At 42.9% G+C, this 26091-nt stretch overlaps 1 protein-coding gene across 4 annotated transcripts in view; it reads right to left on the bottom strand.

The window, feature by feature from the left end:
- The window catches only part of TUB (TUB bipartite transcription factor), a 137751-nt gene that overhangs the window by 59100 nt on the left and 52560 nt on the right, over positions 1–26091 (bottom strand). For 2 of the 4 annotated variants that reach the window (XM_085063194.1, XM_085063192.1), the window contains exon 1: positions 5673–5832. The exons of 1 other annotated variant lie outside the window; for it this stretch is intronic. In XM_085063194.1, the coding sequence (XP_084919320.1) occupies positions 5673–5830 (158 nt within the window). In that variant the 5' untranslated portion in view covers positions 5831–5832. Of the gene's footprint in view, positions 1–5672; positions 5833–10390; positions 10835–26091 lie in introns of those variants that run through there. One more of the 4 variants, XM_085063191.1, reaches the window with a different exon arrangement.

Consider the following 26091-nt stretch of genomic DNA (forward strand, 5'->3'; position numbering starts at 1 on the left):
TTTCCAACAGAATAATCTGGAAATCATTCTACACAGGGTGCACAAGATTGGAGAAGTTTCTTCTTTTTTTTTTGTTTCTTACTCAGAACAGCCCCTATCTTCCTAAGCCTAAAGCATATGGCATTAAATTAATAAATAACAGAAGGTGCCCAAGAACCATAACAAGAAAGAAAAAGGGAAGTAGGGAGGCACAGGGGGTAGGAAGGAAGGAAGGCAGGAAGGACTTTTCATTTCATTTAAATTTCTCCTGTCGTAGTTTTTCCTGATCTTCAAAATCTGAGAATGATACTGAAGCCCCAAGGAGGTAATTAAGAGTTTTTCAAGCTGCATCAATACCGCCAGAATACTACATTGTATCATTATATGAGATATCCAGTATTTCAAAGGCATCTTCCAGGATGCCTCAAACTTCTAGCAATCTCATGATCTTTTTCTTCTGATATGATGGCCTAATTTCTCTGGGTATTAATATAGTATTTCTTAATTAATATATCTGGCAAATCCAAGTATCCTGAAAAGCCAGAACCAAGATTAGGCCACACACAGGTGGCTAGTGCTCTTTAATTAGCCAAAAATTAGTATTATTTCAGACCAGATAATGAATCCTAAATTAAAAGTTCTATCCCCATTGTGAACTGTGTTATGGCAGATTCCCAGGTAGTTGTAAACAATCTAACACACAAACTGGAAACAATTTAAACACTGCACTTCCTAGCTCCTCCCAGACTGAACTGCACTGCCTCTCAAGGGAGTAAATCACTTGTGCATGTCTGATGTGGCTGTACAGTTCTCAGTGTCTGTAGCTCACATACAGGTAGGGGAACTCTTCTGTCACTTAGTGACAGAGCTGAGTGATCTTCTGTGACAAAGTGACCAGCTTGGTGGATGAGGGAAAGGCTGTGGATGTGTCTAGCTGGACTGCAGTAACACCTCTGATATATCTCCCACACATTCTCCTAGAGAAATTGGCTGCTCATGGCCTGGATAGGTGCAAAGCTCACTGGGTGAAGAACTGGCTAGAAGGCTGGGCCCAGGGAGTGGTGGTGGATGGAACTAAATACAGCTGGGGCCAGTGGCTTGGCACTGGGGCCAGCCCTGTCCAGTATCTTAAATCAATGATCTGGACAAGAGGATCGAGGGCAGCGTCAGTCAGACTGCAGATCAGGCAGGAGTTGATCTGCTGATGGACAAGAAGGCTCTGCAGAGGGATCAGGACAGGCTGGATCCATGGGCTGAGGACACAACTGCAGAGGGATCAGGACAGGCTGGATCCATGGGCTGAGGACACAACTGCAGAGGGATCAGGACAGGCTGGATCCATGGGCTGAGGACACAACTGCAGAGGGATCAGGACATACTGGATCCATGGGCTGAGGACACAACTGCAGAGGGATCAGGACAGGCTGGATCCATGGGCTGAGGACACAACTGCAGAGGGATCAGGACAGGCTGGCTCCATGGGCTGAGGACACAACTGCAGCAGGTTCAGTGAGGCCAAGTGCCAAATCCTGCCCTTGGGTCACACAAGCCCAGGCAGCACCACAGGCTGGGGCAGAGTGGCTGAAAAGAGCCCAATGGAAAAGGACCTGGGGATGCTGTTTGACAGCACATGAACACTAGACAAGAGTGTGCCCAGGTGGCCAAGGTGGCTAATGGCATCCTGGCCTGTATCAGGAATAGCCTGTCTGGCAGGACCAGGGCAGGGACTGTCCCCCTGTACTGAGCACTGGTGAGGCCACACCTTGAGTGCTGTGTCCGGTTCTGAGCCTCTCACTACAAGAAAGACATTGAGGGGCTGGAGTGAGGCCAGAGAAGGACAACAGAGCTGGAGAAGGGTCTGCAGCACAAATCTGATGAGCAGCTGAGGGAGCTGGGGGTGTTTAGCCTGGAGCAAAGGAGGCTCAGGGGGTCCTTAACACTCTCCACAACTACCTGCAAGGAGGCTGTAGCCAGGTGGGGTCAGCACCTTCTCCCAAGTAATTGGCAAGAGGATTACAGAAAACAGCCTCAAGTTGTGCCAAGGAGGTTTAGAGGGGCTATCAGGAAACTTTTCTTCACCAAAACAGTTGTCAAGAGTTGGAACAGGCTGCCCAGGGAAGTGGTGGTGTCACCATCCCTGGAGGCATTTAAAAGCTGTGTAGATGTGGCCCTTAGGGACATGGGTTAGTGGTGGACTTGACAATGTGGGGTAAATGGTTGGACTTGATGATCTTGGAGATCTTTTCTGACCAAAATGATTCTATGATTGCTCAGATTTAACAATATGCCATATGAAGAGGCACATGAGCTCTGCCCAAGGACAGGCAATAAAACAGTGCTAATGTTATTCTAGGGCAAGCACACAAAGTTTCTCCAAAACCTTATTCTTCACTTTTTAAATCTGCAGCAACAACCAGTGGAGTGATTTAAGATTCAGTAACCTGGAAAGATCAATTATCAACGTCTGACTCAATGGTGTGTAGAGACACTAACTTTAAAGTTATTTAACATTGCTCTACAGATGCAGTGTCCCAATGGAAGCATTATTCACCTGTACAACTGAGCTAAAGTTTCAGCACAGAAGACTTCCAGCAATCCCTAGGTTTGCAAAACACTGTTTAATGGAAATTCACACTCCTGGCTTGAGTATTGGGATTTATATCTGCCAAAAATAGTGGGATGAATTCCAGGGTACAGTGTGTGTCTTGGTCTTTCAGTTTCCACTCAACCTGATCTCAGCAGTTAGTCTAAAGTCATTGTCTGGACAAGTTATCTACTCTTTGATTTCCACAGTACATTCAATAATTTCCTCAAATTTTCAGAAGTGAAAATTACTACATGATGCAATGTAATTTGTTTTTGTTGCTGTTACTGCAGCCAAGTGAAAATGCTGCTGTAGTAATGTGAGCTAGCAACCACCTGCTCTGAAAAAAACAGACCTATTTTCCTTATGTTTCTTGCTGTGGCACAGGAACAACTAATGGAAATACCTAGCCTTGAACTTTATTCATTTTGCTTTCAAACTGATACCAAATCTGAAAGACAGAACTGTTCTGATCCCTTCCCTAACTGTGGATCAAATACCAATGTACCTGTATTTCACTTGCAAATACAATTTCTAACTTAGTCATCATTTGAAGCTAATCAAGGAATTTCTTCATCTTGTAATGTCTCATCTGCAGGTAGTTAGAACTGTGATTAGAATTAAAATTATCATTAAAAACTTCATGCTGTGGTTTCATTACCTGTGTCAAATGAGTTAAATTAATCATGAATTTCTATATTCACAGGCTTGTGTTAACATGCATCTCAACAGGAATCATGAGGTTTCCACCGAAATTTGCAATTCAAGACTTAATTTTCATAAACATCTGAGAATCCAAGCTAGAACTCAACTTCATGAAAGAATGACTCGGGCACTTGTGTTGTCAGAGAGCAAGATCAGTGTGTCACTCACAAACACATTCGCATATTCATGCATTATAGACCACTTGCAGTTATTTGCTCAGCTAAAGCATGAGCTCAGAGAAGGTGATGGCACCAATCCAATCCCCTTTTAAGTCAGTAGAAAGGCTCTGGTGGCACCTCTTTGTGACAAGCAACCACACAACTGCATGGATGGCAGAGGGCAGCCTTAGCCTCTGCAGCATCCTGCTTTTAGGGGAAAGGATGCTGGTCTGAATGCACAAAATCAGCATCCAAACATGCAAAGTCCCTTTCCTGGCAGAAGCAGTTACTGTGCTCTGCTGTACAGAGCCTACTGTATTTCCCTGAAGGAAGTGTTCTCAACTGGGTCACCATTTCTCTTTAAGGATAAAAAATAGATAAATATGTAATCCCTCAACTTGTTAGCAATACAAAAGCGTGAAACCTACTTCTGCTGTAATCACTGAAATGGAAAGTAAAGTTATCTTTTAGTTTCTTATTAACATAGTAGAATAAAATAGCAAACCATCTAAAAAGTAATTTAATTATGGAGCAAACTGAGCTTTTAAAATGCCACAAAGCTACACAACATAGACATAAACTACATAAGCTACATTGCCATCAAGTATTAGATGAAACAACCTGGTGTAAAACAACTATGCCAGAAAAAAAGTTCCATCTTTTAACACATGTACTCATCCAAAATAATTACTCTACCCTTTCCACCTTCTCCCACTGTTACCTTTATATGCTCAAATACCCTTCTCTGAGAGCACATTTCCTTATCTAAGTCACTATCCCTGACTTTTTTTTCCTATTTTCTTAAGAACAGATAGTCAAAAGAAGCTAATGATCATATAAGCCTGTAACAAAGATGAAAGCAAAATAAAGCATGCCAACAATCACCCTGAGCTTCACGCTTGCATTTTGTGCCCTCTTTTGTACCTGCCTTCTAAACTGAAAATTTTCCAGCCTGAAGACTGCCTTGCTGTATACCTGCATATTATTAGCATTACGTAAATGAGAGCAGGGCCCAGAGAGGTGTTACATTCTCAGCTGAGTCCTCAGAACTTTCTGGTATCATCATCACCCTGCCATTACATCAAGATAAAAGAGATTGCAAAACTGTGGGAAAACAGTTCTTCTGTCCCTGCCACCCCCATGTGCATGACACAGGCCTGTCACCAAGAAGGGCATCTCCTAGTCCCAGTACCAGCCTTCACATACCAGAGAAACCAAATGTTCAGCAGTAAGTGAGATATAAAATAAACACCAATTTTAAAATCCACGCTTAAAGCATCTTTGAACACACTGCTGCAAATACTGAAATTAATTCTCAGTAATCTGCAAAATAAATAACTTCAGCTTTTAAAAATTGCAAATATACTTATTACTTAGCACAATGAGAAGTTGGGATGGATTTCTTTGAAAGCTACAAACAATAAAATACAAATTAAACAGCAAACGTTTACAGAGAAGGGTATCTTCTGCAGGCACCATACAGCTGGCAAGACAGAATTCTATTTTTGTGAATAATCTTGAAGCAGGAAAGAGAAGAAAACAGAAAAAGAGGCAAGAAATGCAAGATGTAGGGAAAAATGGCAAAAACAAATCTGTTCATCGGTTGAAAGAACAGAAAAGCATGAATTAGAAAATAAGTCATTAGTATAAGAGGAAGAAAAACGAGGAGGAAGTGTGAAAAGAATCCAGCTCTCTAGAACTGCAATTTTTAGTTGCTAATAAAAAGTACCACCTTCCAGAAAAGCTGCTACTTGCACGTCTAAATGGATGCCACTCCAGGGAATGTCCAAAAACCCTCAGGCATAAGAATCAAGACTGTCCAAGTCAGGGAAGTGAAAGCGGAGAGACATTACATTTCATATCCACTTTCCGGCTGTGATCCAAATCTGGCACAGATGGCTTGTAAATGATTGTCACTGCCAGGAACCTGCAAATGATTGTTGCTACCAGAAACCCATTGGCCCGTGGAAAAATCAGTTTTAGTCTCAATCTGGCTGCTGATACCGCAAAGGTGGTGGGGGGTGGCCGTGCTCTGGGACAATTGGTGCAGTCCAATTGTCACAAGACTCATGCAAGAGGTGGCAAAGCCCCTTCAGCCCATTAAATCCACCTCTGGCACACTGCAAAGCACAGGACAACGAGGTTTCACTCCTGGCTCTGCAGCTCATCTCCCCTGAGCCTTGTCCCATTTCCATTTAAGCCAACACCCTGCAACTTCCACAGGTCGGGATACTTATTTTCCTCACCTCTCTTTGCTGCCTGGTTGATTTAGGCTACCAGCTTCGGGGTAGCAATTGCCTCTGACATGTCCCTCACACTGATGCTGGGCAAACCACCTTTGATCTCTGCTGGAGTCTCTCTGCACCGCAGCAGGAACACTCCATGCAAGAGCACAGAGCTCCATTAAGGGAGAGCTCTAACTTAAATGATTTAAAAGCACACGACCAGGCTAATTTTATACACTGAATAACCCGAGACAAGACAGCCTGTTTCAGAGAAGAGAACAGACACAGACTTTGAACCCTTTTGCTCAGAAAAAGCAGCTCTTGTAAATTATCCATGCTACTCCCCGTGGTGGGAGGCTGGGAGCCAGCCTGCCTGCACTGCGATGCTCTGGGTCACAAACTGCACCTTGCAGCAAGGTGAGCACTCCACCTGCACTGCTGCCTTCAGAATGCCAATATCCCAATACCACAACAACATGCACAGAAAAAACAAGTGTGGGACACCCTCGGTCTTTAAGGCCGTTCTTGTTCCAGGACTTGTTTACACATCACACTTTCAGAAATCTTCTTATCTGCCCTAATTGCGATGATTCATGAATTTACAACCCAGCTGTGCTCCACAATTTTCTTCCAACTGTAATCCTTCCTTTTGCAAGTAAATAACTTGTGACTGTTTATAGCTGCAATATCTAAGCACAGCCTTAAGACTTCACAGCAAATTCATGGAAGCTGCAAAAATTGAGCATAATAAAACCTGTCACAAACAAAAATAATGTGTATTATTACCACCATCATGTACATATCAAGACATATTATGCCAGTGCAAAAGCAGGCTGCGTGATCTGCTCTCTTCAGTGTCCTCAGTGCCAAGTGCCAGCCCTGCAAGGCACAGCTCATGGGGTCCCCTCTGGCCATGGCAGGTTTATCCACACAAACCAAGGCTCGGCAGCTTCACACAGACAATTTACAGAGAATCAGGGGGATTTGTATTAAATTGATTCCTGTGTGCATTGGGCTTTTCAGCTGGTGGTATTTAGCTATTTCTCATGGAACAGGTTAGCTGCTTGTGTAAATGCTGCTTTTAAAGTCACAGGATCAAGATTTATTACTAAAGAAGCAGCTGAAAATATAAGAACAAATAATAATAATAGAGACTGGGACCTTACTGTAACTGAGTTTACTGATACTTTCATCTCACCTAGCAGCAGTTTTATTTGACTGTAGTTTTATAGTATGAGGAATGTCTTCACTTATTCAAGATGCACCGGCATAAAATAAAAATGAGTATGTTAATTTAAGAAATGCTATAAATTAAAAATGAGTTCAAGAAAAAGACATGAAACCCAAACATATTTTTGAACAAAAAACCTGAACTCCTGTGAGTCTGTAATGATTTCCAGACACTTCTGTAATGTATTTTCTACTGGAAACTGCTAAAGGATACCAAAGGAAAACACTACTATGCTTGAGAACCTAAGTCTTCAGGAAGCTACGTCTTACTCTTAACTAGCATTACAAACCACCTTTGGGGCTGGGAGCAGCTACATGGACTGCAACTGATTTTTTTTTTAATTGAGTCCAAACTATTTTGAATCTTTATAATAAAGAGCAGAGACATTGCTAAAAATGAGTTCAATTTAAAGAATTCCTATCTCATTGTACCTGGTGTGCAGATTCATGTAAGTGCTTAATCATATGCTTGAATTTCTACCTATGAAATGTTTCATGATACATTTACTTTTAAAAAAAAATTGCTCAATTATTTTTCATAACAGCAAACTCAAATCTCATTCTCTGACTATTACTGTTTCAAAAGCAGAATACGTAAGAGAAGAAAAAAAGATATAAGAGTGCTAAAATCACAAACTCACAAATAATATTAATCTTTTATTGACCTCAGCACAAACTAGCACTGGCGCTGTAGAAATTGCTTACTATTTTTTGTCAACCCACTCGAAACATTCACAGCAAAAAAGGGAAAGTATAAGTTTGTGAGTTGTGGACACACAGGTGGATCACTTAATGAATTGCACTGGACACATATGGAACTGACTCCCTCTGGCTCATTTCACCTGAAAGGAAAAATATGGCATTTTACTAACGGAAACACAATACTTCTCCACCTGAGTTAATTCAGGTATATAGCTGCACTTTCGTTCAATTGCTAGAAAGATACATCTTTCCAGACCTCAGCATGCCCAACAGCCTGTGCTCTGTCCCCCACACCAGCAGCAGTGACACTCTTAGCTGTCACATGCCACCCTGGCCATAAAGAAGGTGGTGAACCTTCCTCCGGGCTCTGAGAGTCAGCAACCACTGAACTCACCACAGTAAACAAGAATCTGAAGCAACAGGGCAGACAGGCGTGGGGCATTTTGCCCTCAGAGAGAAGACAAACTGTTCCAAGGGGTGCACATCAGGTCTCTCCTCCTCCTTGTGTATTTCACTCTCACAAAATGGTACTTTGACCTAATTTACTAATACAGTGTTTCCATGAGTGAACTCAGTCACACATGCATGCCCAAACCATTGCTTCCTGGGTAAGTATGTTTACAGAGTCCTGGAAGATGCTTTAAACACACAAGCCCAGTAAGATTTGCAATGACATACCTCTAACTCAAGAATTACCTCTGAAGACTTAAAAATAAGTCAGCTCCTTGAGAGAACTCTGTTAGAAACCTAAATAAAGACACTTCAGAGCAGAAGCATGATTCTTGCCTTTTGGTTCCGAGAAGTTCTCAGCAGTTTCTGACCATAAACACATCATTAACATTCAAGAATAACATTAAATTAGAAAAGATAGGAGTATCATCAAATCTGTGTTTCTCTGAAGATTTGCTGCTTTGCCTCCCTCTGCTTCTCTGAGCTGCACAGAGCAGAAGTAGAGATGTTTTATTTCCTTCTTCAAGGCCACTGCCCTCAGCAAAGTTTTGGCATTGGCCTCTGCAGAGCCTTGTGCACAGTGAGAGAACGGAGAAACTGTTCCACTGCTGCTAGGAAGAGCCATGAACAGCTGTTCCTCTGGTATTTCTGTCCTCATTACAAGGCTTCAAATTGCATCAGAATGCATCCACTAGTCATTTTTGAAGCCTTATTGCCAACATCTTTTCAAAATGCATGGGCTGCAAGTGCTATTGCAGAGAGAGTGGAAATATTCTCAGATTGATTGTAATCATGTTTCTTTTTTTCTAATTATTCTATTGATTTGAACTATGATGTGCACGTGTCAAAATAGCAGATTTCCACCTATGCAGCTATCATGGATTTTTTTTCTCTGTATTAATGAGTGATTTATTTGTGTTTATGTTGTATTCATTGTGGCATACATCTGCAACAAACACTGTCATTGAGAATGGGGCAAACTACAACTGACCTGCTTAAAAAGCTGTCCTAGTTTTAAAATGCACTCTGTACATATTTTTAATTCCATGGTTCTCCTACCAACAAGAAAAATAAAAGGTTTATCAAGGAATCATAGAATCAACTAGGTAGGAAGAGACTTCTGAAATCATCGAGTCCAACCTACAGCTGAACACCGCGGTGTCAATTAGATCACAGCACTGAGTGCCACATCCTGTCCTTCCTTAAACACCTCCAGGGACGGTGACTCCAACACTCCCTGGGCAGCCCATCCCAACGCCCAACCACCCTTTCTATGAAGCAATTCTTCCTAATGCCCAACCTAAACCGCCCCTAGCGCAGCATAAGACTGTGTCCTCTTGTCCTATGTTTCTGTATCTACCTTGTTTCATTTACAGCCAAACGAATGAAACAAACATGCTTTGTATCCAGAGCACCTTGTTAAACCCCTTGTGATTTCCTTCAATAAATATCTGGTTTGAAAAAGATACTTTAATGAAAACTAAATAGAAACAACCCATAATGTTAACATGCTCCGACTAGCAGATTCGGGAAGCGGTTTATCACTAGAAGAGCCCATCCCGCCCGGAGAGAAATCTTTGGCTCGGCTTCCCCTCGGACCGGCGACTCTGACACCAACTATTCCCTCGTTCCAGCCGCAAACGCTCCCGCTCCGAAGTCCGGCGCTCGGGGCAGGGCAGGGCTGCGAGGCTGGGGAGGGCAGGGGGCTCCGCAGACGCGGGGCTCCGCACACCCGGGGCCGGGGAAGGCTCCGCTGACGCACGGGGCTCCCGGGCCGCCGCCGCGCCGCGGCTCCCGTAGCTTATGGCAACGGCGGAGCCAATGGCAGCCGCGGGCCGGGCGCTGCCATGGCGATCCCGCTCCCCGCCATGGCGGCACCGCCGGCCGCGGCCGCCCCGCGCATCGCCCGCCCGCAGCCCCGCTCCCCGAGCGCCGGCGGCGGGGGCAGCGCGGGCCCGGAGCCCGAGCCCGAGGCGCGGCAGCTGCTGCCGACGGCGCGGCGCTCCGCCCGCCGGGGCCGCAGGGCAGGACAGCTCCGCGCTGTGCCCGCGCTGTGCCCGCGGCGCTGACAGCTCGCCCCGAGAGCAGCCCCCGAACTTCGCGCAGCGGCACCCGCCCGAAGTTGGGAGGCGGGACAGGGTCCCCTCCCCGGGAGCGCCCGCACGGACCGCCCCGCTATCCGCTCCCCGCCGCGGGACCCACCGCCGCCCCGCCGCGCCCCGCTGAGGGTCCGGCCGCCCCTGCCCCGCCACCGAGGCACGGGCTCCGGCGGGGACCCCCCGAGGGGCGGCGGCTCCTGCCCAGGGCACCCCCGGTACCTCCGCCCCACCCGCCGCCTCCCGCGGGGTCTCGCCTACCTGTAAGGGATCCAGTCCGCCTGGTGCCGCGAACTCATCTCTCCCCGGCGACGCTGCCCGGAGCCGAGGAGGCGGACGCGGCCGCTGCTGCCCGAGTCGGAACCCGCCACGGCGCGGACAGCATCCTCCGTCCGGGGCGGGGGCGGGCGGCGCGCCGGTTATCCCGGCAGCGGCCGCAGAAACATCCCCCCGGGGAGGGCTCCCAGCGGCGGGCCGGGCTGCATGGGGAGGGGGCGGCCGGGGGCAGCGGGAGGCGGCTCCCAGCCCTTCCTCCCTGCCCGGAGCGGCGGCGGAGTCGCGTACCGGAGCGGGGAGGGGCGGGGGAAGGGCCAGCGTCGGGCAGGGAAAGGCAGGGCAGCAGCGCCGCGTCCCCGCTGCCGCTATCTGCCCGCCCCCCCGCTGCCGCCGCCGCCGCGCTCAGGCATCGCCCGGGCGAGGCGGGTCCCGCCGCCCCGAGCTGAGCTGAGCCGAGCCGAGCCGAGCCGAGCCCCGCGCCGGGCCCGCCCCTGCCCCGTCAGCCGCGCCGCCGCTGGGCATATGCGGGCGGCGCGGCCGGGGGGAACGGGCACGGGTTGCGCTCGGCTCGGCACGGCACAGCCCGTCCTGGCAGCGGCAGCGACCGAGCCCTGAGCAGGGCGCTGGCCGGGCAGCCCTCGCCTGACCGCGGAGGGGAGAGGTGCGAGGAGAGCGCAGCCTGCACGCAGGCTCCTCTCAGCCCAGCCCATCCTACCGCCGAAATGAATGAATTGCGGCAACTCAGCCCAAAATGGTCGAGGAACCACGGCCTGGGGGCTGTTAGTGAGAGCTTAATGCGGCCCTTAAGGGAAAATCCATGGTTTCGTTTTGGCAACAGCGAGCTGATGCCTTGCGGCGATGAGAGCTTTTGGGATCTGGTGGCCGCAGCTGCCTCTGGTGGCTCTGGCACGGCTGCAAGTGCCACCAGCTCTCCTGGGAAGACCATAGTGGAACGCTGAGGCTGGCCGGGAGCAGAGCAGTCACAGCGCCCTGAGGAGCCCACCTTTTGCTACACGAGTGTCTTACAAGCCACCATCCTCTCAGCCCAGCAAGACCTGCTCTGCTCCAGCTCTAGAGCCATAGCAGAAGTAAAGCCCTTTTAAACCATGTAAATCCCATGTCAGATTATAAGCTTATAGAAACAGTTCTGGACTTCATGGAAAAAACATGACCTGAGGGAAAAAAATCTGTGAAAGATTAATGAAAAACACAATCTCTATGTGCTTTGAATAATGCCAGTCTGGCCCCTAGTATCTCACAAGTTTTGTTGCAAGTAACATTTGGATATACATGGAGGAGATAGGTGAAGAAAACTTATTAGTTAAATGAAGTCACCTTTCCTCTCAAAACAGGCATTGGGAAATAAACAACCAAAGAGTTAAATGTGGCAATCACTGTACCTTGGGAAGACTAGGATAGTGAGGGACACCTTAGTGACAAAGATGTGATGCTCTGACCTGCTAAGACATTCCAAAATTGCAACCCTAGTCTTCCGCCTGGTGTGTGAGCCAGGAAGGGAAGAAGGGTATGGTACAGGTTATACCATCACAAGGACTGCAGAATTAGAAGGAAAGATGAATTATTCAGGCTCTGGAAAGATGCACATCTAAGCAGAGTATGAAAAAAAAAAGAAAAAGAAAACCTCTTGCCTAAGAAAAGAGAGATGGGGAGTTTACAGTTAAGCACCTAGAAATAGGTGCTTAGCAGTAGGACAGTAGAAAACCTTCCTTTGGGTTTATAGCATAAAAAACAAGGAGACCATTACAACTTAGCAAATTAGAAACAGACTGGAGGAGATGCTTTCTCACATGATGTAACTATAGTCAGGTTCACTACCAAAGAAGATGGCTGGGGCCAGGAGGCCAGCAGAGTCAACAGAAGATGCCATGCTTAGCAGGCAACAGAGATCTTACTGTGTTCCTCACTGTCATGAACTGTTCAGAGACTATTTTGTTTTAAATCCATAAACCAGGATTTTAACCTTTTCCAGAAGTCCAAATGAGATCTGCTTTTAATTCCCTCATATGCATACGAATAAAATGATTTGCTGCTTTCTTGACCAGTGTCAGGCACAGACTGGATTTAACAGACCTCCCTCAATTCCAGACAGGCACAACCTGGATCTGTAAAACAACGGGCTTCACCAGCACCTGGCAGTGTCATTAGCATGAGGAGGCGGCTGCAGGAGAGATTCCCATCTCGTGGTACTAAGCTGCATGCTTTTTAAGCACCGAGGCTTCTGTGGAAAAGATGAAAGACGAAAGAAGAGCTTCAGAGACAAAAGTTCTCAGGACTGATGGTTAGGATATCTATTTTCAAAAAGCCATAAGTGTAAAGTTTGGTAGATGAGCAAATGCACGCACATCAAAAAGATGCCTCTGAACTTTGGAGGGATGCAAAATATGGGAGTTCTTTACTGCCATTTAACAGCCCATGTTTGTATTCACAAGTACAAAGCATACAGGATTGCCAGGTGTTCGAAATGGGAGACTTCCAGGTTGCCCTGAAAGATGGGCATGCACAGAGCATAATGTCCATCTAGGGAAAGCTGACAGAGGAGAAGAAGGAATATTGTATGGGAAGAAGGAGAAAACAATTCTCTGGCATTTTATCTGCTTTCAAAGGGTTTTCTTATGTCCCCAACCCTTTTCCTCATCCTCCCCCACCCTGATTCTCCTTGATCCCTTTTGCCATCTTTGGTAAATATGTTTTATACAGTTTCACTGGCTAGCTTTGGCTCTTTCTCACCAGCAATGCTCTGCCTCAATTTCTGAAGCAGATGAGTGGAGTGGGAAGGTGAATTACCAGTCCTCTGCAGCTGTCAGCATTAAGAGCAGGGTTACTGCACATCTCTAGCTCTGAGCAGGGTCACAGCTCACCACCCTTCTGTGGATGTCCCTCTGCTTTGTCTGTGATGCACACAGAGCTATCTCTGAATGACAGGGCAAGTGTTACAGAGAAATCCTTGTCAGGAGGAAGGCTGAGGTGTTCATTTTACTGTGTAACAAGCCTCAAGATTGCCCTTGAGGTGCAGATCCATTCACTGGCACCTCTAGTGATTCTCAGCAGCTCAGAGAAGACCTGGCTTCGCACACACAGGTTTCCCCAAGCACTAAAACAACAAAACCCTGTGAAAAGCACCAGCATGTAACAAATAACCCTGACATACAAGGATGTTTTCTAGGTGCTCTCTGTGAATAGAGCTGTACTTCTCAAAAGTCATGTTTAATTAGTCTCAAATATCAGCCTGATGGGCAAGACAGACTGTTAGAAAAACAGTGCTTTAAAGGTTCAAGCACTGATACATGAAACAGCAGCAGATGCAAACCTGTCTCCTCCACTGCCAAACATGTCTCACTGAGCAACATCTTCGTCTGTATACAGTCTGCCATCTTTCCAATTATCCCAGTTTTGTCCTCTGTGTAAAATAAGTGTCCCACTAATACATTTCTTTATTGAGGTGATGAATAATACAACACAACTGTATCTAACAGCTGAAAACACCTGCATTTGCAACTGAAAGCCTTCTGGCAATCTGGGTAGAGAGCAAGACATCAAAGCAGAAGCACTGTTGAAAGGGAGTCTGGAGAACCTAAGAAAGCAGTAAAATAAGAAACTGATGTAAGCTCTTTCCTAAATGTACAGATTCATTACTTTTAAGCCTAATTTGCACATGATGGGGAAATTAATTTTTTTATTATTTAACCCATTAAAAAAAAAGCCATGTATGTATATACTGACTTGAAAAAATGCATAGTGTCTTTATTATAGAGTGGTTTTTATCTATCTATATTCCTTTGTATCTTTTTCTAGGCCCACTGTTACATCTTATAGTAGCACAGACAAAACAGATTTGGCATAAATGTATAAAGATTCTGAGCTTTCATTTATTGGCTCGAGCTTTTCTAATTTTAAGCTCCAACTGACAAGAAATAATGAAGGATGTGTTTGTGCTGGCATGGCTACAGAAGTGGTTGTGTTTATATTTTTCCGTTCCAATGTATCTAGAATCAAGTGATCATATTTGAAGGAAAGCCACACCAAATAAAATTTATCTGTACTCCTTACAAACCTGGAGTTCCTAAAGATGTTCATGGATTTTTCTATATAAAGCTGAGATCAGTTGTGTGCATATCTAGAATATTTTGTTTGCCTGTTTGAAAACCAAACTGTGGAACTAACCAGGACCAGATGCAAAAGCTGAAGGTTTTGTGTAATGGGCTGATACTCGTCAGGGTGAGTGGATTTCTTCCTGAGCAGTGAGTTCTGATTTTGATTCTGCATTGAATCAAATTCAGAATAAATCCAGGGATGATAGTAAGGACATTAAAGCTTTCACAAATCAATAATAAGAAAATGCTCTCAAAAAGTGAAAAAAATCATAGCCTTGAATGGTAATTTTGGCCTTAAACACTTGAGTAATACCAAAGACATGACAGAGGTAATTCTGCTCATTGTTGTGGTCTTTGGATGAGCCTTATGCCAAGTTGTCTGTCATTGTGCCTTAAACAGAAAGAAGCCCAGGTTAGATCATGTTTCCCTAGTAAGAAAAAAAAAAAAAGCATATTTTTGATATCCCAATTTCAAATACAACAAGAAAAAATTATGGTAAAGGTGAACAATCTGGAGATGAAACTCTGGGGAGGAAACAGATTGGTACATGAAAGACTAATTGTAGCCTTTACGTGGTCGATCTCCATCTCTCCATAAAAACTCACCTTTCCTTATTGCATTTCATCTATTCTCATTCCAGTAAGTACATTGCTGCTTCTTTATTGTGAGACTGTGAAGTATAAATACTTATCAGTAACACCCTGAAATAAAATCTATTCTGCAATAACAGAATAGAGTTCCCTTGCCACCTAGAGTAATTTTTCACTTCAGTCACTTCAGTTTGAACTTGCCTAGCTCCAGGAGATCCTGTCTAATACCAGTTTCTTTAATAGTTATTATCAAGCTGACACCTACATCTACACATTCCTATAGAATGGGAAAGTATGAGAAAATGCTAACTTTTGAGGAGTGAAAGCTGTTAAGCTCACTTTGCCAGCACTAGAAATCAAACCTCATATGTCAGTGTCCTTGTGTGGGTGGCCTGCTTTCAACAATGGTGGCCTGTTTTCAACACCTTCTAAAGAAGTTTTAATTCAGTCTGATAGCACATCCTGCAACACACTCAGCACTTCTCTCAAAATCTTGCACTGGGTACATCCAGTGTTCTTATTTCCCAGTGTAAGTCGTAAAACCTGTTACTGAGGTGAAAAGAAACTATGTGACTGCTGTACATAGAGTCACTGAAACTTGAGTGAGAATCTAGTATCATCATAATTAGAGCTCCTGTCATCCTTGGAATTGTTGTCCCATTGAACAATCATCTAAATCCAGTGGGGCCACTAGAAGCAGATTCTGTTCCATATTCCCTTCAGACTCCCTGTTTGACTGCCCTCTTACATGATTCCTGCATCATGATATCTAAAGGGATTGTTCCTGAAGGATGAATTTTCCTATGGCAGTGCTTAAATACAAAATTGGATAATGCTATGCCATTTCAGCATGCTATTTCACATGAGTTTTGCTTTAAAAGGTTTCTTTTCCCTTTGGAATTTATTATTATACCAAATTTTGCACTGTAATCTTGTTCTCATCTCTTGCACTTAGACTCTCTGAACTTTTCTGAACCATTTACATTATTTACTTATCTATCAAGGTAGTTATAATACCAAATAAAAAGGACATACTGTCAAAAATACCCCTGCCAAAAGTACACATCTCTTGCCTATAAGACAGGTCTAAATTCATAGGAAAGCAAATGTAGGTTTACAACCCATGAAAATTGTAAGTGAGTTTTGGTTTGTTTTTCCCTTCTAAGAATCAAGGATCATTTTCAGTTCTGGCCACTTTTGTGTTTTGTTTTGATGGAATCACAGGATAGAGGGCAATGGAAGAATCTCATTCCTGGAGATAATTTTGTCCAAGCCCTGTGCCTAGATCCTCACCAACTACTACAGGTTTCCTAGAGCTGTGTACAGAAATCTGGATAGTCTCCAAGAATGCAGACTGTGACTTCTCTGGGCAGCCTGTCCTGCTATTTGACCAGTCTTGCAGTCAGAAGGTGTTGCCCTCTGTTTAAACGGAATTTCCTGTATTTTTCTGCCTCTCATTTTGTTTCTCTGAGCTAAGATGCATCATTTTGCACTCAGCCAGAAGAGGGGAACATATTGCATCTCATCTCCCTCTGTCCTCATGGCAAGTGTAGAAAAGCCTGAGGTGTCCTTCTGGGACAAAAACTCAGACTGGGAGAGCCATGCTGAAATTCTTGCAAGCTGTTAGCAAATGGTAATGTGTCTTATCGTGCTGCAAGGATAAATCTCAAACTGTATCTTCATATTAAATAGTATTTCCTTTGCAGCATGGTGAGGAAGCAACTGTACTTAGTACTGCAAAACGCCAGGATTAATCTAAAGCTAAGCACATCCTTCATAACTGTTCTGTAAAAGTATGCATAGGAATTACTTCCTGTTGTTCTGAAAAAAAAAAAAACCAAAAACAAAACCAAAAAAACAAACATTGAAATTATACATCTAAAACTGTATACCCTAGCTAAGGATACAGTTTTTAAATGTTCATTCTCAGCTGTGGGGGAGCAAAACAAAAAGCCAAACAAAATCCTGCCTAATCTCGGGGATTTCCATTTCACAGATAGTTCAAACGCAGATGTGACTTATCTGCCCTTAAAAGCTGTTAACTCCACCTGACAATGAGCCAGAAAATTGAAATGCTCCCAGCCAAACTTGTAAGTAGAACCAGAAGTGCTTTGCCATAGGTGTTCGTTTGGAACATCCTGATAATGACCTTCTCATTTTATACCCTCTAGATTTCTTCCATCAAACATGATTACTCAAAGAAGTTAAAAAAAAATAGACCCACAGATTTTGAGAGAATTAACGTTCCATTACACTTTAGCACAGAGCTGCAATCAAATTAAAATGAGGTAGAGTTCACTGTACAAAGAAAAAAGGTTTTTATGGTTTTGTTTGGAATCAAAGCAGCTGGAAAATTGGAAACTAGCTTTAGAATAGCTGAGTGTTTTTAGAGCCAGAAAACATTTTACAGTCTTCAAAGTCTTCAGATTATATTTAAGATTAAATAGTAGCAAGTTATTATTTTCATTTGCTTTCTTTAAAATGATCTAGCCAGTAAAACTTTACAAAAGGAGCAGGAACATTTCAGTGATTGTTCTTCTGCACTATTTCCAGTAGAATGGGCTAAATATATTTGATCTTGCAATGCAAACACCTGATTTTCCTTCAGAATTTATGCAACTTATTAAGTTGGCTTACTGCAATCATCTGCACTTCTGGCCAATCTATGACACTATTCGTAATATGACTGCTTTACATCATCTTTGTAATGCCATAAAATGTCACATTCACGTTAGCGGTGATAAACTGAGGCAGGAGCTAGATTATCTGGTTTGGCTGCAGCTGTACAGAAAGCCTCTGGATGAGCTAGGAAATGATGACTTGATCTTCCCCGAAACACCCATTCCCAGAGCATACAAATTAGATTTTGGGTAGTGAGTGCCAAGCGCTTCCCGAGTCCTCCATGTTTGCCAGCACAAGGACAAGCTGAGAGCGCAGTGCTTACTCAGTGTTTCCCTAAATTACAATCTATTGCAACTGGTAATAATTTCAAGTACACAGATACACTAAATTAACTTAAACTGCTGGCTGAGAATTTCTGTTTGCAAACGCTATTAATGTTATTGATTTCAGCACACAGTTTTTCACTTCACCTCGATAGATGACTGAAGCCGTGGCCAGATAGCTCAACATAAGCTAAATGTGAGACACTGTGTTCAATAAAGTGGTCCAGCCTAAAGAGTCCTTTTTTCCCCCCTATGTTTGAGCATGTTCTTATAAAATGCTTTAATTCACTATTTACCAGGTGATGTGGCTGTCAAAGTTTACCAGTTCTTTGCTGGGCAGCTCCCAGCTTTCACTGGGGAATGCCAGGGCAGGATTTTTTTGGCTGGTGATGAATTAAAATAAGACTTCCACTTTAAAAAATTAAGTTCTTCAAAGAGACATCTCCTCCATGGCAAAAGATAAAGTAAAGCAACATTTCTTATGTAATTTTGGGATAAGAATTAGAAAGAAAGATCAGTCAAATAGTTTATATCTCTGTAGTAAACATTGTATAAAAATTACATGGATACAAAATTATTTGAGCCTCTGCAGATTATTATACAAGGAGACGACTGTGTGAAATCTTTTTCTTCATTTTGCTTTGCAAAACCAATCTTCCTTTTTGGCCTCCCAGACCCTTTTCAGACAACATCCACTTTCTCTGAAATTACTGCAGGTAGATATTTATGGATATTCTATTTAATATCCAACTCAGGAATTGTTACTTTGACTCATTGGGATTTCTTCACACCTCCCTATCAATGACAACTCTATGTTCTTCTTCCAAGCCAAATCCTGTTACACTTTCCTTGCATGGATACTGCACTTTCCCTTCTTTCCTTCCAGCTGTGTTCATGTGCCTGTTTCATTCATGTGCCAAGCACTGTTATTCCAGTCTGGGTCATATTATCAGTACCATGATTGCAGCCATGCCCTTCATCCCCCCTTCAGGTGCAGCAAGTTACAAATTATCCCTGCCTGAAAGCAGGGATGACTCCAGCTTCACACAAAATGTATTATTTATGACTAAATCAAAAAGGAGACTGTGAGAACAGTGCAACTCTCCTGCAGTGAATGTAGGATACAGAACACAGCAGATACAGAACATGCTATGAAGAATAAGAAACCAGGGAGATGATCTGAATTGGTAAAAGATATGATGCATTCACTTAAAAAAAAAAAAAACCATTATGTAAGCTTAGTCACAAGGCTGGATTTAGTGAGAGGGCTGGGGAGAGTAAAAAGGTAAAGGGCATGAGACAACTCTGGTTGTCAGAATGTGTGACTGCCTTCCTGCTGGTGCCACCCATCATTCCCATTCCTGCATGAACAATGTTGGAGTGCCTCAGTTTACATTTCTTCCTTTCACAGCTCCGTCTCATTTTCTTGACTTTAAAGAATCTATTAAGATTCTTCAGGAAAGATGGAGGTTCAGATCTTCAGGAAGGGGTTTCTCTGTCTCTGCAGTACTGTCCCCCCTGCCCCTGGGCAGCACAGTTAACCTCTGAAGGTCAGCACACTGATGGGAAGATGAGCAAGAAGGAATAGGAAAGAGCTGGGGGGGAAGAAGACATTATAAAAGCCACCAGATTTTCTGTGTTTACTAAGAGTCTGTTCAAAAAACACTGATGGCCCCTTTCCCAGAAAATAGTAGTATATTTAGCTGTGTTCTATATACATATAATGTATGTACATGTTGTACCTCTAGCAGCCATAATGAAGCAGTTGTACATAGTGGATGGCACAAGCTATACCTGATTTAAATACATTTTTTTTTTAAATTTTTTTTTTCCCTGCTATCCCTGCTGTGTGATTCTGCTCCCTCTGACGGAGTCCAAACTAACAATGTCCTTGAGAACCCACTGTGCCCAAAGTGCTGCCTCTTCCTCAGGAAATGCTGAGCAGTTTCCTCATTCAGACATTTCTATTTATTGATCTTTGTCCACACTGCCTTCCTTTACGTTAGGAAGGTGGCAATGTAACAGCCTGTTTGCCACCAGTGCTGTATTGTACTGTAGTATGAGAGAGATGTGTTGAGACACACAGACCTAGAGAAATTCCCTTCTGTGCCTCTTGGCTTGTTGTCCAATTTAACTTTCTACCAGACCCATTTTAACAAGACCCTTCCTGTATACAGAACTGTCAAAGCAAAAACAACTCAGTGGAGGAAGTTAAATAAAGGAGAAACAGAGAAAACACAGCCAATCCAGAAAACATTGAGAAAGTTCATGAAGGTGTAATAGGCAAATTGCTGTGGAAAATGGGAGAACAAGACAGAGGGGGAAATTGCATAAAAATAAACAGAGAGAACAGGAGATTCAGGTCTAAAAGACAGAATTGGAGTTAATGGACTAAATACCGTCAGAAACTACACACAAAGCATCCATATATCAACAGGGGCTGGGGGAAAAAGCCCACAGCAACCCTACAACACTGAAAAGTCTCCAAATATACCACATACTGTAATAGGATCTTAGAGTAAGTCAGTCAAGTAGAAATCTGTCACAGATTAAATCTGCAAAGGGATGCGGCACCTGAAGTACACAGAAGCAGCTGGTGGGTATTGATACTTTTTTTTCTTATTTCCCAACTTCTTACTGCTTCATGGCAATGAATTTTGTTGCACAGCACATGCCAGTCATACAGTAAATGAGCAACACTTGAAAGGAAACATACTGCACATTTTTCTGAACAGCAGATTTGACTTCAGATTGTCTTCTAAAAACAAACCAGTTTGTAGAAAAATATATTTTGGTGCTAACTTTTGCTGGAAGCACCCAGCCTCTCAGAGTGCCATGTGTTTTCCTGCTGTTTGCCCCAGCTGTCAAAAACCAGTTGAAGAGTTCCTGGCTTTCCCTTTGCTACTCATGTTGTGTGCAGGCATTTCAGCTGACCTAAATGTATTATTACATTGAAATAAGATATTGTAGGGCAGCCTGTGGCTCAGAGGAAAATTATGTTTTCTAAGGAAATAATTGGCAAAAAATAGACATTTCTAGAAGTCCATTGGAACTGGTGGAATTATTTATGCAAGTTTATCCTGTGGTCAGCCTAACATGATTAAGGTAGGGGTTCTGCGAGGAGGAAAGCACAATTATACTAACCTGCCTTGGATGTATTATACCATGCTCACCTAATATCAGGAAGTGCCACCTTTCCCTTATACAATTTTTAATTATGTGCAATTAAATCTAACTCTGGATGTTTAGAGAAAATTGTTCATTAGTTCAAATATTTGGAAGAATCAGCAAATATAATTTCCTTTAAATTAAAGCTTTGGCTTAACTAAATAAGAAAACCACTGGAAAAGTTTTAGGTTTTCATACTGGCATCATGCTTAACAAAACTCCACTGTCCACCAGTGAGATTTTAGGGTGACAGTAAAAAAGAGGTTGCCTCTGTGCACATTTCCCCTACCCTGAGATCAGTGTACTTTACTCCTGCAGAATAATAGCTGTAAAAAATATTGAGTAGTGTGAGTACTCCTGCCTTCTTACATGGCACAGGCACATTTTGACCAAACTTAAAATTGAAAGTCTGGGCTCTTTTAACACCTACCAATCAATGGTTTGAGTCACTGAATATAACTTATTTTCATTCCCCAGTGACATGAAGTGAATTCTAAGCAGGTACAGGGGAAATGTGCCTATGTCTCAATTGCAATCTCAAGAGCAGAATTGATTCAATATATTTATCTTGGAAAATGCCAGGTTTTCAGCATCACACATTTCTTTCCAAAGATGCTCGAGTTACATTTCATATCTTGTGATCAGCTGCATCTCTGAAGCAATCTATCTCCCCTTTATTTAAAAGAAAATATTCATGAACAAAGGTGGTGTTATGAACACCTGTAATCCCTGAAGAATAAGAGAACTCCAGGCATCAAAGCAAAGCATCAAAAGAGGCAGCAAACTGCAATTTAATTGCAGGAGCACATGAGATTGAATTTCAGCTGAATGAGTCCAGGACCTGATTATGTGATTTTGAACAAGTCAATTCACCTTTTTGTCTCTCTTTGCTTATGCAATAAGCATAATAAGTGTTTGCAGCATAAACACACAAGACAGTCAAAGTGTGATGCAGGACAGCCCCCAGATGTGTTTGTCTGCCCTTGCAGTGCTATTCTCTGGAGGAGGAGCTATGCAAAACAAACAAAACCAAAGCAAACGTGGGGGAAAAAAAATTGAATAATTTTACACTAAAATGAAGTTGCAAGCCATCATAATTTAAGTCATTTAAAATCTGTGAGGTTCTTAGAGAAGGCCCACATCACTGACATGCCTACTGAGCATTCTGTCTTGAGGTACTAAAGATGCTGGAAATACCAGAATCCTTAGGTTATTCTGAACACATCCAGTTGGAAGTGGCAACTTCCATTAAGAAGCCCTTCAAAATTCCAGCAGCAGCCGCTGAGCATATTGGACTGAAAGCAAACTAAGGGTTAGACTCTTTCCATTCTTCATTTCAGTGACATACATGCTGAAAGTTCCTCCAGGCAGGAGATTAACACATGCAATCCTCAGCAAGGCCTGTAAATTACAGATTACATGCAGCAAAATAATATAGAAAACAAAGATGGGAATACAACTTCTCAACAAAGAGAGCTGAAAATCTCTTTTACTGACAACACTTCTGATAATCTATCACTTTGCTAACTCACCTTAAAATAAGAACAACCCCCCCTTGTGCCATTATATAAAGGCTCATGGAAGATATATGACTCCCTAATTCCTCACATTTCTCCAGGAGAAAGATTGGTACTTTAGCCCAATCTCTGCAATGAGTAAAAGATGCCCTTAAGGGTAGCAAAAAATGGAAGGTGCAGAGGCAACAAAACATTTTCTTAGCAAATGTTTTCTAGCCCAAATGTCCTAGGGCACCTGAAGGAAGAGACCTGCCAGCCTTAATGTGTGAGGAGCTGTCTTGCCTGGACATTTAACTGTCTTGGTGGTTTCACCTGCTGCCCTCCCCTCTGTCATTGCCCAAGACATTGTCAAAGATGTATCTGGAGTTACAGAGGGGCAAGGATGAAGTTGTAAATTGAATTTGCACCATCCTACGACATTGTCACATGGCTACCCCCCAACTTCCATCACCCTCTCATCTAGAGCTAATGCCAAGTACTTTCCTTCAGTTCATTCTCATCTTGCATTTAAAACTGATCTTTTTCTACAAAGTATTTCTCCATTATACATGCAGAGGGAAAGGGGAAGAGTGGACTGGCGTTTGCACACATGGAGACGTTGCAGGGCAAGATCATAATTTATTTATTGGTTTAAGTCTGAATAGCTTCATCTGAACTAATAACTCTCCTGAGTTCATTCTATGTGTGATTTACTCTGACAGACAAATTAGTAAGTGCAAAGAGATGGATAGAGCAGCCAAAACCTTTTCCATTTCAGTTTCAAGAATATATAGCTGCTACATAATAGCAAAACACTGAATAAGAGAATAAAATTCAAAGCTAAACAGTTAAATAATTTCTTTTGCTAACCAACTCTGCATAAGTGTTTTATGAAAAGTACAGAGCCAGGCTCAGTTTCTGGATAAAACCTATAATTATTACATAAAGACATATAGTAATTGAGGATGATTCAGAAATAGCTGAAGAAATAGCAGCTGTATTAATCTTCAGGGAAACAGTTCATACAACTACATTTTTAAAGATTCCTCAAGGGCAACTTCTAGCTATAGTCCATCTGTTCATAAAAATCAAAATGAGGGAAAAAAATCAATTATGGTTTAAATTTAAATCAGATTTCAAGCCCAAAGCTTTTCAATTTCTTTGTCTAAGATTGCTGGCACACAGGCTTTGGATTTAAGACCTGTGTGATCTATTTGAAGAAAGGCTGGCAGGGCACACCATTATATGTTCAGGTCTTTCCTTAGGCCAAATTTGTGAACATTACTGAGTTTTTCCTCCTTTTACTCCCCATCAGGGGTGACTCTGAAAATGTCTCTGTCCCCTCACATTTCAGAAGCAGAGTGCCCTGAAAACCAAGCTCCACGTTCCTGGCTCAGATCACCGAACTGTAGGAAGAAGTGGGATGGAAATGTAATGACAGAAGTGAAACAGAGGTCACATCAAATGTCATTTTGCAAGTGAACAGATCAGTTCAACTTCTTGGATCATAAGACACTGCACACAGATATTAGTAGGAAGCAGCAATCATAAAGACAAATTGATGGGCATTCTCACATGGAATGGATACAATTTGGGAATTGATAGAACTGAATTTTCTGTAGCAGCATAAACATCATTTTACATTTTTGATTGAAGAACTGCAATGCTAAGAGCTAATACTGTGTCAAGACCTCTTCAGTATTTTTAATTGCATTAGCAATGCAAGGGCAGGTACTTCTCCCTTCATGACACAGAATTCATGTTATTAATGTGCAGAGAAGATTCTGCAATCAGATGAATTTATCCACAGTTGAAATACATACTGCAAAGCCTCTGGAAGCAGGGAAAATACTGTGTGTAACAATAAAAACTGCAAATAAACTCCAAATTCCCAAAGGGACTAGCAGAACTTCACTGAGTTGGAGTGAGCAATGAAGATTTACATCAGCTGAGAGCTTGGTCTGTTATTTCTCTAATGCTATGTAAGTCATCATAAAACATGACAGATGCAGTATTAATGATGAGCTGTTAAAACTTACCCAGGGTCTCCCTCAAACCTTGCTGCTTCAATCAGTGCTATGTGTGACACTTCTGGAATCAACTGCTTTCATTTCAAATCCGTCAAATTTTATATTTGGCTTCTCCTTGAAGTGATTGCTTTTCGGCTGGGACAAATTATATACTCAGGTCTAGTCCTAGATTAGAGTTCACTTTGAGTACAGACTTCCTCCACTTCTGAAGGTGCATAAATTTATGTGAGAGTCGAGCAATCTGATGGGCAAACAAGTTTCCCTCTCGCTGAGCCCAGAGGGTGAACAAGCTGACACTGGGGGAGGATGGAGGGGAAATCCAGGGTAGTGAAGAAGGTAACTCCCAGAACCAGCTTTCCTGTTCTTTGCCCTCCAGGCAGTGAGGAGAAGGGTGTGAAAAGAGCGTGAGAATGGCACTTTCACACACTTCAGCAAGACAGCAGCCTTGCCCACAGCACGGCCAAATAAAGGATGGACACCTATCAGTGCCGGAGGAGCCACTGTTTGAACACGCACCAATCATCTTTGGAAGTGAAAAGAAATAAAATTACACCTATCATTTCTTAACGCTTTGACGTAGAGCTGCAGCACTGTGAAAATGGCACCTGCAGCGGGCAGCCCGTGCATACATAAGTCATGCTGCAGCACTGGCTTTAAAAGCCATACTGTTCCCAAAGAAACTGAGGCTGTTTTGATGTGCCTCTTGGATTTAAGCTTTAGAATTCCGGTTTTCACATTTGCTGTGTAACAGGGAGTGCTGGAAGTATTTTCCCTGTAAATGGATAGGCTTAAGAGATCACAAGTGCACCCAAAGGCAGAGTCACCATGAACTAGTACATGTTATAGCCATATGTATGCAGCATTAGCATATGCATTCCACTGCAGACAACAGTACTAATATGGTCTCAAGTCATTTACTGGTCACTAAATAATTAATATTTACCTGCAATATACTTCTGGTCAATCATTTTTTCCAAGCAGTGGAAAGTGGCTCAGACCACAAACCACCAATACAGCAACTTTCCCCAGTACTTTGCATTTTCCTGTGAGGTGAACTAGAAAAATTAACTAGTCCTTTCTCAGCTATGTGTCATTTAGGTCAGCAGTATCCTCCATTTTAATATTTCACATGAAAAAGAAAATTGAAATGAACACAATTTTTCAGCTACTTGTCAAGTGTTGGCACTCATGAGCTGAAAGATGCTGACTCAATGGCACTTTCGTAGATGAGAATTTCCCCAAAGAAATGGAGAAAAATTGGAGATAGGGAAGATAAAACCTCACAAAATAGGGCCAAATCCTTGTCCACAATAAAGCCTTTCTAGTAATACATTTAGATGAAGA

Source organism: Lichenostomus cassidix, chromosome 5 (assembly GCF_008360975.1).
Source record: "Lichenostomus cassidix isolate B80296 chromosome 5, HeHo_3.0, whole genome shotgun sequence".
NCBI lineage: Eukaryota > Metazoa > Chordata > Aves > Passeriformes > Meliphagidae > Lichenostomus > Lichenostomus cassidix.